Genomic DNA, 16,374 nt, shown 5'->3' with positions numbered 1-16,374 from the left:
GGCTATTGCCACCATTATCATCATTGGGTGAATCAGTCTGCCACTGGAAAGTGTGTTTAGGAGCCTATTGTAGTCCAATATATACAGTACCAGTCAAAAGTTTGGACACACCTACTCATTCAAGGGGTTTTCTTTATTTTGACTATTTTCTACATTGTAGAATAATAGTGAAGACATCAAAACTATGAAATGACACATATGGAATCATGTAGTAACCAAAAAAAGTGTTAAACAAATCAAAGTATATTTTATGTTTGAGATTGTTCAAAGTAGCCACCCTTTGCCTTGATGACTGCTTTGCACACTCTTGGAATTCTCTCAACCTGCTTCACCTGGATTACTTTTCCAACAGTCTTGAAGGAGTTCCCACATATGCTGTGCACTTGTTGGCTGCTTTTCCTTCACTCTGCGGTCAAAGTCCTCCCAAACCATCTCAATTGGGTTGAGGTTGGGTGATTGTGGAGGCTAGGTCATCTGATGCAGCACTTCATCACTCTTATTTCTGGTCAAATAGCCCTTACACAGCCTGGAGGTGTGTTGGGTCAGTGTCCTGTTGAAAAACAAATGATAGTCCCACTAAGCGCAAACCAGATGGAACGACGTATCGCTGCAGAATGCTGTGGTAGCCGTGCTGGTTAAGTGTTCCTTGAATTCTAAATAAATTACTGACAGTGTCACCAGCAAAGTACCCCCACACCATCACACCTCCTCCTCCATCCTTCACGGTGGGAACCACACATGCGACGATCATCCGTTCACCTACTCTGCGTCTCACAAAGACACAGTGGTTGGAACCAAACATCTCAGATTTGGACTCATCAGACCATAGAACAGATTTCCACCGGTCTAATGTCCATTGCTCGTGTTTCTTGGTCCAAGCAAGTCTCTTCTTTTATTGGTGTCATTTAGTAGTGGTTTCTTTGCAGAAATTTGACAATGAAGGCCCGATTCAGTCTCCTCTGAACAGTTGACGTTGAGATGTGTCTGTTACTTGAACTATGTGAAGCATTTATTTGGTCTGCAATTTCTGAAGCTGGTAACTCTAATGAACTTATCCTCTGCAGCAGAGGTAATTCTTCCTTTCCTGTGACAGTCCTCATGAGAGCCAGTTTCATCATAGCGCTTGATGGTTTTTGCGACTGTACTTGAAGAAAGTTATTTAAATTGTCCGTATTGACTGACCTTCATGTCTTAAAGTAATGATATGGTCTGTCGTTTGTCTTTGCTTATTTGAGATGTTCTTGTCAATATATGGACTTGGTATTTTACCAAATAGGGCTATCTTCTGTACACCACCCCTACCTTGTCACAACACAACTGATTCCCTCAAACGCATTAAGAAATGTACTTTTCGCTACTTTGAAGAATGTCAACAGGACAATGACCCAACACACGACAGACCATCATTACTAATTATATGTATTATATATACTAAACATATACATATTAGGCCCTGCTTACAAGGCAGCAAAGCTTCAAACACAAAACCAGAAGGGCTCATATGGTGAATACATGAAAGCCTTCTCAGAATTGTGTACAAATCTGGGAATACTTGTGAAATGTTATTTTGATGGCTGAAAAAAGTACAGGATATGCAGAATATATATATATATATATATATATATATATATATATATACACGTGTGTGTGTGTGCTTACAGTGTTAAAGAGTTGTTTTTCCATTAGAGAGTGTGTGTATGGCATGTATCACTATTTGAATGGGTAAATAGGTGTGTTTTCTTGTTACTGTAGATCTTCAGTCCACCTCCTGTGCTCAGCTCTGCTAGAGGTTTGTGGTTAGGAAGGACCGGATGGGTGGGTGCTTTGAGTGTTCGAGTTCTTGAGGTATGACTCGAGGTTGAGAGCTGAAGTTAGGAAACGGAGGTATTGTGTGGGGGTAGAGAGGGGGTTTTCGTCAGAAATACATACTATACCAGAGGATAAACATAAGTGTATTTGCTCATGTTTGAGGTCTCAACAAAAATGTGAATTTGCTATTGTCTGATTTGTAATAGGTGACAACTGGAGTTTAGCCTATTCTGTTTTACAGAGGAGGCAAGAAACATAACAAGAGCTGCGACATTTGTCCTTTCTATATATTCGGTAGTGTATGCTGTGGTGGAGTGTAGGCCTATGTGGTCCTGCAAAGGTTTTTCCGTCAAATATACTGGCCCCTAAACCCACTATAAATGTATTGCACTATCAATGCAAACTAGTTATTAAACAGCCTCACTTTAATAAAGCCGCAATATGTAACTTTTTAGTCGGTGACCCGACTAAATTCACATAGAAATGTGTGTTATAGCTCTGTCATTCTCAATGAAAGCAAGTCTAATAAGAGGTAGATCTTTTGTATGTGCTCTATTGCTATGCTTCCCGTTCTTAAGTTTTGTTTTTGCGTCTTTTACTTGTGGTTTTGTACACCAGCTGCAAACAGCTGAGAATACAATATTTTTGGTTATGGAAAATATATTTCACAGCGGTTTAGATTGTACAATGATAGTCTACTCTATACTTGCTTGTTTTGTCACATAAACTGAAACTATTACAATTTTAGCAACCAGGAAATGGCGGAGCGATTTCTGCATAGTGCATCTTTAACCATAGTGGAATCATCTGAATTATTTAGCTTGATACGACAGAAGAGCTCTACTCAAAGTTGATTACTTCTCAAATAGTGTGGCATAATGGCAGCACATGTTTTCGATGTGGTGAGGAAAATGCTGTCACAAGTAGCGCAGCTCTCTCTCTCTCACAGTGTGTAGTCAGCACTGGGGCTGGAACAAATGACTTACAGCTGCTGATGAGCCACTGTTTGTGTTGCACTGACAGCAGCATTCACAGTGCAACACAGAACACACATGTCATCACACACCCTGTGTGTGTGTGTTTTTTTGTTTAACTATCCTTGTGGGTACCAGAAGTCCTCACAAGGATAGTAAAACGAGGGTAATTCTGACAATAGGGGATATTTAGGTTAGGTTTAGGAGTTAGGGTTAGGTATAGTTTTAGGGTTAAGGTTAGGGTGCTGTTTAGAATAAGGGTTAGGGGTTAGGGAAAATAAGATTTTGGATGGTAATCAATTCTTTGGTCCCAGCAAGGATAGCGATACAAACTGTATGTGAGAGAGAGAGAGATTGGGTTCATGCCTATCTGTAATTTATAAAATAGACAGTAAAGAGGATGGACTGTGATTCCCAATGTGATTCCAACTGTCTGCTTCCCCCTTGTGCTTAGACTCAGCTCTGCAGTCTGGAGTGGCTCTGGGAGAGATAGATAGGATCGTTTGGAAATTAGACACCACAGCAGTTTAGTAAAAATTGGCCCGGACAACTGTTTATCCCTGAATATTAGAGATACACAAGAATTATGTATAGGTACACAATAAATGCTATCTTGACTACTAAATAGTATTTATTGCGTATCTCTACATAAGTGAAACCAACCAATTCCGAGAGTCCTTTCAGTGCAAGTTCCAGTTTATTTTTCACGAAATGTAGATACAGAAAGAAAAAGTCACAACTCCTTACGTAACTATTTTTTAATTTTGAAATACAAGTTGTTGAAAGTCCTTGAAATCCAGCGGTGCACAAAACACCTCCATAGTGATTCTTCTTCCTCAGTAGTGGCCCTTCAGCTTGTGAGAAAGATCTGTCGAGCTCTTATCAGTCAGCCGTCGAGGCTTTTCCACGCGATGGGTTTACTGTTATCATCAGATAAGTCACAGAGCTAGAAGGAGGGTTTATACTTTGTCAATGTCAGTGTTTGATCTGATTTGAAACTTGACCGAGAATTTGCATCAACAACAAAAAAAGCAGGAGAGGAAATCTTTACATAACTTACCTCTTTGTGGATAGCGGTTTGAGTGTCAGACTGTGCGTGTGTATGTGTGTGTGTGTGTATTGTATATACATTTGACTGCTTAACATTGTGAACTGATAGGCGTGTTTGCTAAGTACTACAGCTGCTGGTCAACATATTTTGGTCATGAACGCTTTCCTTAAAACGGTATCGTCTCTCCATTCCTATTTACACTGCCATTTTAGTCATCTCTCCATTTATATCCGTGTATTATCTCTCCATTCATATCCGTGTATTATCTCTCCATTCATATCCGTGTTTTATCTCTCCATTCATATCCGTGTATTATCTCTCCATTCATATCCGTGTATTATCTCTCCATTCATATCCGTGTTTTATCTCTCCATTCATATCCGTGTATTATCTCTCCATTCATATCCGTGTATTATCTCTCCATTCATATCCGTGTATTATCTCTCCATTCATATCTGTGTGAACATGATATGCTTAACTGATACTTGGTCATCATCAAGAGAGATAAGTGTATATCTTGTACATAAATCTAATCTAGGTTTCTTTGGTTATGAAAGGGTACTTCATTCAAAGTAATCAAAAGGTACAATCCAACATGACATTCTGTACACAGCCAATGACAGACAAAGTTGTCTTTGTGTGGGCTGGCTAGCAATTGATCCATTATTCTAACTCCACAATCATATAGATCATTGTTAGCTTCAAAAGAGAATGTATATGTACTACCGAGGGTCAGGAATGCGTGGGAACAGAGTTCCCAAGGTGAAATAATTTTGAGATGTAAAAGGTGTGTCTGCGTATTTCTTTTTTTTAACATAGGACCATAGGATTTTACATAGGTGAGTTTGTTAATTTTCCACCCGTTTGTAGGCCTACTATAGAATATTTAGTTAACTATATATATACACCATCGTTTGGTTACTATAAGAGCTATATATAGCTCTTATAGTAACCAAACTATGGTGTGCTACATTTCTTCTTTGGTACATAACAAATTGGGCCAAGAATATATCAAATCTTTATCAACAGCATTCTGTATTAGTCATGTAGGTTGTTAAATTGATTGAAGATAAGCTAGCAAGAACGGTACTTCAAACCAGTAGGTCATAAAATAGATTAATAGCAGAATGTGATTTTTCTGTGTATATTTTAAATTGGTAGCCAGGATAATAGAGATTATTAACAGCAGATGTCCTGATTAAAGTTATGGACCACAGAAGAACTTGCATTAGGCTTACAATACCTGTCTGTACACAGCTTTAAAAGTTTTACACAGAGTGATATATGAATATACATAACAGTATAGAATATTTGTGGATTCTAAAAGGCCACTGATTTGCTCAAATCAATGTATGGCCCTTGTGTTAGTTCATTGTTCAACTTGACATGATGGTGAATTCTGAATATAATTTTGTCCAAAATTGACAACCACCTAAAATGCATTGATGGATACACATTGACACATTGACATTGGCTGTATTTACACAGGCAGCCCAATTCGGATCTGTTACACTATGATTGGTGTGTTTTGACATGTGTAAACGCAGCCACTGTGTCTCACCAAAACGTCAGATAACAATTATGTACAACATATTCGACTCAATAAAATAAAAAAAAGTGATTCCATAATATTACCCCAAACACTCACTCTGAATTTTGGAGGTTATATTTAAGATATCTATGTATAAGATACAAAATACTAAGTGTGCCAGTGTTGGACTGTAAGGATTGAGAAATGTTTTATTTTGGACAAAAGTGATAAATAGTGTTCCACTATAAGTGTTTTCAGGTCGTTTCTTCAGGAAGACTAAAGAGACTCCCAGTTGAATCACTGTTATCATATACAAATATTTTCCATGCACTTTTCCCTATAAGGAGTCCTCCTTTCCTACTTTCTATATACAGCTGTGTGTAAGCCTGTGAGGGTGAAATGTCACCAACATGATACATGTGTGACATTATCATTTGGAGAAGAAAATATAAAATATATCTTAAGATTCTTTTGACTTGTTACTGAACTGATATATCAAACTATACATTAAATGGAACATTTAGGTGGTGGTGGTGGTGGTGGTGGGGGGGTAATTATGCTTTAATATAGGCTCATTTAGGTTAATTTAAGGTGCTAAGATTCATATAGTTTTGATCAGGCCACAAGCCTAAAGATAAACTGCCTATGCCTTCCTTCCACTCCACTACAACGAGGTCGTCACGCCAACTACATGCCCGCCCTGCAGGACAAATTCATTTCTACACACAATTAACACAGCCATACCTTCTCCATAACATAACCCTGACCTCTGACTGCACATCGCAAAGCCCTGAATAAAAAACAGACTGGATCTATCCTTTAGAGTCACCCAAATAATTCCAGGAATTCATTGTGTTGGTCTGTATTGCTGTACATAGGTAGAGAGGAAAGTAAAGCAGGCCACTTTACAGCAAGTAGTACTGGTAAAGTGTGAGATATAAAAAGAAATGGACTGCAAGTTGCCTGGAATGTCCCTGATCTTGCATCTGTCAAGGAAATTGTCTGACATGAACCTCAACGCCATCCATGTCATTTCTTAAACCACCTATTTTTCCAAACATGCTAATAAACCCACAAAAAGCCCTCAAGTATTGTCAAACAAAAGCTAGCCAGCTTAAAAACGCAAAATAAAACCTAAAATAACTCCACAATAAGTAAAAAACAGTAGCAACTAAAAAGAGGGTGCAGTGCTGCCATGGCGATCAGATCTTGCTGTTCTCAAGGTGCGAGTCGATGTGCTTGATGAGGGCGTCATCAGGGTAACCAATGGGGAAGATGAGCTGGCACAGAGGACAGCTCCTCATGTCACTCTCTTCTGTCTCCATCCACAGCTGTATCCAAAGCGTGCGCGCGCGCACACACACACACACACACACACACACACACACACACACACACACAGCATTCAGGTCAACAAGCAGTGTGGGTCTATGGCAGGGCTGCTCAGCCATCGTCCTCGAGATCTACCGTCCTGTGGGTTTTCAGTCCAACCCTAATTTAACACACCTGATTCTACTTATTAGCTGCATCAGATATGTTAAATTAGGGTTGGACTGAAAACCTACAGGATGGTAGATCTCCAGGAAGAGGGTTGGGCAGCCCTGGTCTATGGCAACTATCAATTATAATATTTGGACCATTTAGGTAATTTCATGAAGAAAATAAGCTCATATGTAAAGGTGCATTGGAACAAATGTCATGTGACACAGAGCATTTCCCATTAAATAGCACAGTGCAGGAAGGCATTAACAAGTCAAGGGCAGTTCTCTTTCAAAGACATATTTTGATTGAGGGAGATAACAAGCTAATCTTGACCCATTTTACAATTTTTGAGATTTGTTGTGATAGAATAATGATATTCTACAGCATATTTGGGATAGAGTGTGCGTGTGACTCACATTGATGGAGGGCCAGGACTGGGCGTGCTCTGTGTGCAGGTAACTTGATGGGTGGCAGGTCAGGGTGTTGGGTCTGGAGGGGATGGGGAAGGGTGAGCAGGACGCCGGCCCCCTCATGACCCCATGAGGCGACACATTGTTGGGCACGCCCAGCGTCCGTGGGGGGCTGATGGGGTGCGGGCAGGTCCACTCCTCCTCGTCTTCAGAGGACTGCGGCAGCTGGGGGGCGGGCGTGGGGGGTGGCGGGGGCTCAAAGTGCAGGTGAGACCTGGGAGAGACCTCGGACAGGGGGAAGGGCAGCTCTCGGGCGTGACGGGAACTTTCGTGGAGGCCCACCTCGCTGCCGGCCCTCTGCAGCCCAGACTGGGAACCTCGGAGCTGGCCTCCTCTGTGGGGGGACCCCCCATGCTGGGAGCCTCCATGCTGGTGCTGCTGATGCTGCTTGGAGTAGCTGGAGTCCCTGTAGGGCCGGGGCTTGGGCAGGGTGGACACGGGGTCCAGGCTGAGGCGCAGTGGCCGCTGGTAGGCCGAAGGGTCAGCGACCTCGGAGTAGCTGCGACGGCCCTGGAAGCTAGCCCTCAGGTGGTGGCTGGCTGGCCGGCAGGAGTAGGAGGCGGGCCCATCATTGATTTCCAGCAGGGGCGAGCGTCGGTGCATGTCCGGGGAGAGGCGCTGTGGCTGGAGAACTGGGGAGCGACGCTGGGGGATGGGGGAGTGGTGCTGGGGCGGGATGGGGGAGTGGCGCTGGGGCACAGGGGAGTGGCGTTGGTGATGAATGGGAGATGGGGGGTGGGATTGGCGTTGGACTGAGGAAACAGATGAGACAGGGGGAGTCAGAGAGCAGCACACAAGAGTGTCTCTCGAAGACAAAAGTTATTACATCTTGCCAAAATAGGACTAAAGCCTGTTGTTACTTGTTACTCATAAGTACAGTACATTCGGAAAATATTCAGACCCCTTGACTTTTCCCACTTTATTACAATACAGCCTTATTCTAAAATGGATTTTTTTTAATGTATTCGACCTGGCTTGGTTTTTGCTCTGACAACTGTGGGACAGGTGTGTGCCTTTCCAAATAATGTCTCAATTTTGAGTCTCATAGCAAATAGTCTGTATAGTTATGTAAATAAGGTATTTCTGTTTTCTATTTTTAATAACTTAGCTAAAATAAAATAAAATAAAAACTGTTTTCGCTTTGTCATTATGGGGTGTTGTGTGTAGATTGAGAAAAAAAGACACATTTTAAAATAAGGCTGTAATGTAACAAAATGTGTAAAAAGGGAAGGGGTCTGAATACTTTCCGAATGCACTGTACATACAGGTGGTTGGCAGGTAGCCTAGCGGTTATAGCGTTGGGCCAGTAAACGCAAGGTTGCTAGTTCGAATCTGTCAATCTGCCCTTGAGCAAAGCACTTAACCCTAATTGAGCAAGTCACTTAACCCTAACCTTAATCCAAAAAAACACATTTCCATTTCACACATCAGGAAAGTAATCCTGCAGGAAATGTGGATTATAAATAATGGACATTTTTGTAGGGGTTGATACATTTTTGTTAGGACAAATCAAGTCTGAAATTTTTAAGTGGAAATTACAAACTTTAGAAGCCTTTTTAAACCTCAAATACACTACAATGAGTATTTTCTGTTGTGCAGGAAAATTCCCTGTGACAACAGAGTGATCTGTATGAGAAGTAGCTAGGGCCAGGAGGAGTTTTTGTCTGGTAACGTCTCTAGCAATAACACAGAATCAAATATATTTTTGATAATGAAGAAAAAGTGTATAATCTTTCATATCTACCATATCACATTATGCTATTTTCCTGAATAACATTTCTCTAGTTCTTTCTACAGTGCGTCAGACACTCTGTGTTGCTCTGGATTTGCAATGCAAATATGTTTGTCTGATCACAAAGCATAAATCAATTCTCCACAAGCAGCGCACTCGACAAGATAGGCAAAAAAATATACATTTATGAATGCATTATTTTCCCCTCACCTAAGAGACACAGATCTAATTGAATGTTGACACATTTTACAGTACAGTATGAGATGCTTCCTGTAATCTTGTGACAGCTATCAGCAATTTAACAACAAAAAAAAGATGTGTGCATCGATGAATCAGAAGCATCTCAAAGGGGAAACATTTTTGGTTCTGCAGTTGAGTGAAAAAAGGGTAAATGGTGTTTTTGAACTCTCCACAGAGTCTTGAAATAGAGAAAAAACAGAGGCTTGAGAAAACAGAGACTTGAGGAGAGAATGTAAGTATTTCAGCACACATACAGATGTAGGATCTTCATTTGATCATTCTTTTGTTGCTAAGAATTGTCCTGCATAGCAGGAAATGCAAACTTGTAGTGTATTCAAGGTTTAAAAAGGCTTCTAGAGTTTGTAATTTCTACTTTTTTCTACTAATTTCTACATTTCTACAAAATGCCAGACTTCATTTGCCCTAACAAAACATGTATCAACCACTACAAAATGTTTTAATTAATTATAATTCATGTAATAATTCACATTTCCTGTTGCTGCAGGATTACTTTCCTGCTGGAGCAAACTAGCTCAAATTAAGATCCTACATCTGTACATCTGTACATCTACATCTGTATATGTAGCTCTGCAACCCCAGGAGAGTAAAAAAACTGCTGTAGGCCTACTTACTTTACACTATACAGTGCATTCAGAAAGTATTCAGACCCCTTGACTTTTTCCATTTTTTCAAAAGTATGTGGACACCCCATTAGTGGATTAGGCTATTTCAGCTACACATGTTGCTGACAGGTGTGTAAAATTGAGCACACAGCCATGCAAACTCCATATACAAACATTGGCAGAAGAATGGCCTTATTGAAGAGCTCAGTGACTTTCAACATGACACTGTCATAGGATGCCACTTTTTCAACAAGTCAGTTCATCAAATTTCTTCCCTGCTTGAGCTTCCCCAGCCAACACTGCTATTGTGAAGTGGAATGCCAGGGGAACGCAACCTGCTCCAACACGTAGTACCAACTGTAAAGTTTGGGTGGAGGAGGAATAATGGTCTGGGGCTGTTTTTCATAGTTCGGGCTATGCCACTTAGTTCCAGTATACAATGACATTCTAGATGATTCTGTGCTTCGAACTTTGTGTCAACAGTTTGGGGAAGGCCCTTTCCTGTTTCAGCATGACAATGTCCCCATGCACAAAGCGAGGTCCATACAGAAATGGTTTGTCGAGATCGGTGTGGAGGAACTTGACTGGCATGAACAAAGCCCTGACCTCAGACCCATCGAACACCTTTGGGATGAAATGAAACGTCGACTGCAAGCCTAATCACCAAACATCAGTGCCCGACCTCACTAATGCTCTTGTTACTGAATGGAAGCAAGTCCCCGCAGCAATGTTCCAACATCTAGTGGAAAGCCTTCCCAGAAGAGTAGAGGCTGTTATAGCAGCAAAGGGGGGACCAACTACATATGAATGCCCATGGTTTTAGAATGTGATGTTCGATGAGCAGGTGTCCACATACTTCTGGTTATGTAGTGTACATTCCAGTTCCTTGAGAGTCTAGTTCATTCCTCTCTTTTCCGGTTAAAATTCCCGAGCTGAGGGAGTGAGCTGTAAGCCGTAGTATACTGTATGTCCCATATCCTCCCTACCTCCGTTGTGCCCTTGAGCAAAGCTCTTTATCTGTAATTGCTCAAGGGGTGTTGCTCTGCAGTAGTCCCTGTGCTTCTCCCATCCTGTGATGTGTGTGTTGTGTGTCAGGTTGGGTACTGTGACAGCAACAAATAAAGAATATCTACGCAAATGGGCCAATGAAGCAAGTATGACAATGCTGCTTTCAAGATGTTGCTTGTTCATTACCCTTCCCAGTGTCTGCAAAAAAAAAAAGCATGCATTGAAACACCTTTTTGGGTTGGGGTTTGTGGTAAAGAGGTAGCTGTTGATATGACAGAGGAAGACAAAAGGCGCTGCAGTTTGAAAGTTGTAAATGTTCCCAGCGGACAAAACTGGTTGCAACAACGTTATTGTAGAGTATTTAGTGTCGTCATGGTCAGGTTTAAAGGATATTTTAAAATATGTTTTTAAGACGTTTTTTTAACAATAAAAAAAAAAACTTGTATTAAGATGTAAACTTCTGAAGGTATGTTGCTAACCTGGGCTAGCCTGTTAAATGTGGGCCATACTGTATATCATTCTCTAGCGATGTTACTAACCTGGGCTATGATGCTCCTGGGAGGTCTTCTTCAGGATCTCTTTCTGTTTGGAGCTCAGTTTCTGCAGACGTCCCAACTCCTCAGTTAGCTCTGTGTAGGCTAGTGCCAAATTCACCCTGCAGGGAGAAAGAACCGAGTTGATCAACCAACCAATCAACCAACCAACCAAACAATCAAAATCCCCCTTTGAAATCATTCTACTAATATTGCTTTCAAATGTGTGTGCACACTGTGGTTACCTGACTAAATGCATTCTAGTTTTCAAAATGTCCATGGTTATTTACACTTGACATCTATCATACGTCGATCTAAGCAGTTCCTAGATGCATTTCTTTCTCATCTCCAGATTGACTGCATACCAATTACATTGTTGATATCATTGCATAATATAGAGTATTTCTTTGAATACCAATCATATTAATCACACATGAATCACACCATTGTGAAGTAGTCAGACGTAAAGCAGACAGCCAGCTGTCTCAACATGACACCCAGGCATTTTCCATGGTAACGAGGCAGCTATTTCAAACAACTCTGTTACAAGGCAACACGGGTGGTATTTGAAAACATAAAAAGAGCGAAAAGGCGGTGGTTGTGGTAGATGGCAGCAGTGTGTATGATCTGATAAAACATAGCTTATCTGAGCTCAAAAAACGATTTCACATAAGACTCTTGTGATTTACTGGAACATTGATGATGGCAATGTTAACACATGTTTCCCATGCCAATAAAGCCCCTTGAATTGAATTGAATTGAAATTGATGGTGGTAGACAATATGGTGATATGACAGAAAAGGGACACACATCCTATTGCGTGAGGTGCTAGTTATGGAAAATGTGAAGCTTTAAAAAATAAAAAAAGAGTCTGACACAATGGCTGCGTTTACAAAAAAAGATCAATTCTGATCTTTTTTCCACTAATTGTTCTTTTGACCAATCATATCAGATCTTTTTCTGGAGCTGATGTGATTGGTCAGAAGTCCAATTAGTGAAAAAAGATGAGAATTGGTCTGCTGTGTAAACACAGCCTTTTGGTATTTGCTGTGTGATTTATTTAACCTTTTACTTTACCTACGTCAGCAATGTTTTAATATGATTTGATTTTACAGACGATAAAAGGAAGCGGTGTGTTAAATCAGACTGCATTGAAAAAATAGAGAGTGCATCTTTTATCTCTTCAGCACAATCGCATGAGTGGAAACGCAGTCTTTTCTCAGGTCAGTCCTGGTTGTAGCTAGATACGTGGACACCTGCTTGTTGAACATCTCATTCCAAAATCATTGGCATTAATATGGAGGTGGTCCCCCCTTTGCTGGTATAACAGCCTCCACTCTTCTGGGAAGGCTTTGGACTAGATGTTAGTGGATTCGGCTATTTCAGCTACACCTGTTGCACCTACACAGTCATGCAATCTCCATAGACAAACATTGGCAGTAGAATGGCCTTACTAAAGAGCTCAGTGACTTTCAACATGGTACCCTCATAGGATGCCCCTTTTTCAACAAGTCAGTTGGTCAAGTTTCTTCCCTGCTTGAGCTGCCCCTGTCAACACTGTTAAGTGGAAAATCTAGGAGCAACAACAGTTCAGCCATGAAGTGGTAGGCCACACAAGCTCACAGAACTGGACTGCCTTGTGCTGAAGTGCGTAGCATGTACAAATCGTCTTTCCTCGGTTGCAACACTCACTACAGTGTTCCAAACTGCCTCTGGAAGCAACTTCAGCACAATAACTGTTTTAGGGAGCTACATGAAATGAGTTTCCATGGCCGAACAGCCGCATATACAAGCCGAAGATCATCATGTGCAATGCCAAGCGTCGGCTGGAGTGGTGTAAAGCTCGCTGCCATTGGACTCTGGAGCAGTGGAAACGTGTTCACCGGAGTGTGGAATCATGGTTCACCATCTGGCAGTCCGACGGACAAATCTGGGTTTGCCGAATCCACTAATTTGAAAGGGTGTCCACATACTTTTGTGTATATAGTGTATGTTCGAGTCGCGTCAGGGACAATTTTAGCATTTTAGCTAACCCTTTTCCTAACCATAACCTAATTATCTTAACCTGCTCCAATGCATAGTGCCAACTGTAAAGTTTGGGTGGAGGAGGAATATTGGTCTGGGGCTGTTTTTCATGGTTCGGGCTAGGCCCCTTAGTTCCAGTACACAATGACATGCTAGGCGATTCTGTGCTTCCAACTTTGTGTCAAAAGTTTGGGGAAGGGCCTTTCCTGTTTCAGCATGACAATGTCCCTGTGCACAAAGCGAGGTACATACAGAAATGGTTTGTCGAGATCGGTGTGGAAGAACTTGACTGGCATATACAAAGCCCTGACCTCAGCCCCATCGAACACCTTCGGGATGAAATGGAATGCCAACATCTAGTTGGAACTTTGCTGCGGGGACTTGCTTCCATTCAGCCACAAGAGCATTAGTAAGGTTGGGTACTGATGTTGGGCGATAGGCGTGGCTTGCAGTCAGCGTTCCAATTCATCCCAAATGTGTTCAGTGGGGTTGAGGTCAGGGCTCTGTGCAGGTAAGTCAAATTCTTGCACACCAATCTTGACAAAATATTCCTGTATGGACCTTGCTTTGTGCACAGGGGCATTGTCATGCTGAAACAGGAAAGGGCTACAAAGTTGGAATCACAGAATCATCTAGAATGTTGTACCACTCTACCCGGTGCTTGGCATTGTGCATGGTGATCGTAGGCTTGTGTGTGGCTGCTTGACCATGGAAACCCATTTCATGAAGCTCTCGGTGAACAGTGGTTGTCCTGACATTGCTTCCAGAGGCAGTTTGGAACTCGGTAGTGAGTGTAGCAACAAAGGACAGACGATTATTACGTGCTACGCACTTCAGCACTCCCGTTCTGTGAGCTTGTGTGGCCTACCACTTCTCAGCCGTTGTTTCTCCTAGATGTTTTCACTTCACAATAACAACACATACAGTTGACTGGGGCAGCTGTAACAGGGCAGAAATTTTACGAACTGACTTGTTGGAAAGGTGGCATCCTATGACGGTGCCACGTTGAAAGTTGCTGAGCTCTTCAGTAAGGCCATTCTACTGCCAAGGTTTGTCTATGGAGATTACATGGCTGTGTGCTCGATTTTATACACCTGTCAGCAACTGGTGTAGCTGAAATAGCCGAATCCACTAATTTGAAAGGGTGTCCACATACCTTTGTGTATATAGTGTATGTTCGAGTCACGTCAGGGACAATTTTAGCATTTTAGCTAACCCTTTTCCTAACCATAACCTAATTATCTTAACCTGCTATGTTAATTTTCCTAACCTGCTGCACAAGTTCTCCTAACCTTTTACGAAAAGTAACTTTTGCTAGTCAAAACCGGCAGGCTTTCTCTGAGAACATTGTTAGTCTCCACTAATGCACTACACCTATATCTTTGATCTTTATCCCGTAGAGAAACAATCACTGTATTTAGCCAAACGACAAAGATCACAAACTATACTATATGATACACGTACTGTATTATAATTTCTACCAGATATATCGCCACAAACTTCATACAACGTTTTAAAATGGGGAGGTGGGAGGAAGATAGGTGCCAATGTGTACCCAAACAGATCTGATAAAGCTTATCTCTCAAACTCATTTCAATAAAACCTTCTGTGTTTTACTTGAATCTGACTCCACTTCCTCTACATAGTGATGGTGGAAGATAAGAGAAATATGGTGTCAGACAAACACAGACTTCCCATATACTTCACCTGCACGACCAGAAATAGAGCAATTGTAATAATTCTATATGGCCATGAGAAGTCTCAAATGATGAGTACTCTCACAACCCACTGTGTATAGAAGGGAGAGGGAAGCACATGCAGTACCAATAGAAAACATATCACACAGAGGTTTTTTAACCAGTTAACAAACACTAAACCATCAGATAATGGAAATTACAGTCATCACTTGTCATTATTGTGAATCTTTTCCATTTCCCTCGATTAGTTCTCCTACATACATAAATCGGTCTTCACCGTTTATTTTTCAGGAGAATGATGCTGCCACCACAAATGAATCACAGCTATGGAACATCTCAATGTTAACCTAAGAATCAATTCATTTCATTTCTATTTAAAGATTTATGAAAAGGTAGCATTCCACAAAATTCTGTCATTTTGTCCACAGAGACATTGCATTCATAAGTTCCACCAGTTAGTCAATAGAATCAGTTGTTCAGACAGGCCTACTCCTACATTTATGCATGACCCAGACAGAGTGGGCTATTAAAGCCCCTTCATTATAACTCTCCACCAACACCTTCACAACAATCTGAAAATACAATAGATCATCCATAACTTACAGGAACTGTGGAAACCACTGATGACATTGGGGGGAAAAAACAGTCATCTTCTTCCCAACTGCCTCTATCCAACTCTTTCATGTATATAGAAGTAGCTGTATTGGGCTTTGAGTTGAAATCCCCTTACCTTGTTTTACAGTCCAAGGGGAATGTCTGAGTGACAGTTTCCCGTCTCTCGCCATTTATTCACACAGAACTGTATTTATTGACTGTTTTGACATATGCAACTCTTCCTTTTCACACTTCGGCTCACACAAGTCTCTACGTCGCCTGTGCCTTTTGACAATCTTTGAAAATATGGCATGGAAAGCAACACATCTCACTCACAGCACCTTGTGCAATATCTTATGTGTGAACACCTCTGTTGGTTCATAAACACTGCCAAGACTTCAATGCGCTGCATCCCCCTTCGTTTTGTAAAAGCTTTTTTGAAGTGTTTGAGTCTGTGTGTGTGCAGGGATTGGCAATAATTACAAAATACAATTACAAAATACCAATACCAAGCTCAATATATCAAAATAAACTACAAAATGCTTGTATTTCGAAATGTATTTAATTAAAATACATGTATAATGTATTTTAAAATACAGAAATAC

At 41.2% G+C, this 16,374-nt stretch overlaps 1 protein-coding gene across 1 annotated transcript in view; it reads right to left on the bottom strand.

Annotated features, from left to right (window-relative positions):
• Nucleotides 1–3,461: 3,461 nt before the first annotated feature.
• Nucleotides 3,462–16,374, bottom strand: part of tbkbp1 (TBK1 binding protein 1) — a 69,027-nt gene continuing 56,114 nt past the window's right edge. Inside the window, exons 8-10 of the mRNA XM_031799988.1 lie at nt 11,460–11,575; nt 7,264–8,069; nt 3,462–6,696 (exon numbers count right to left, since the gene is read on the bottom strand). Of these exons, the coding sequence (XP_031655848.1) occupies nt 6,568–6,696; nt 7,264–8,069; nt 11,460–11,575 (1,051 nt within the window). The 3' untranslated portion in view covers nt 3,462–6,567. The remainder of the gene's footprint in view (nt 6,697–7,263; nt 8,070–11,459; nt 11,576–16,374) is intronic.

Source organism: Oncorhynchus kisutch, linkage group LG20, assembly GCF_002021735.2.
Source record: "Oncorhynchus kisutch isolate 150728-3 linkage group LG20, Okis_V2, whole genome shotgun sequence".
Classification (NCBI taxonomy): Eukaryota; Metazoa; Chordata; class Actinopteri; order Salmoniformes; family Salmonidae; genus Oncorhynchus; species Oncorhynchus kisutch.
Note: the sequence above shows the minus strand (reverse complement) of the source record. Positions and strands in the feature narration are given on the sequence as shown.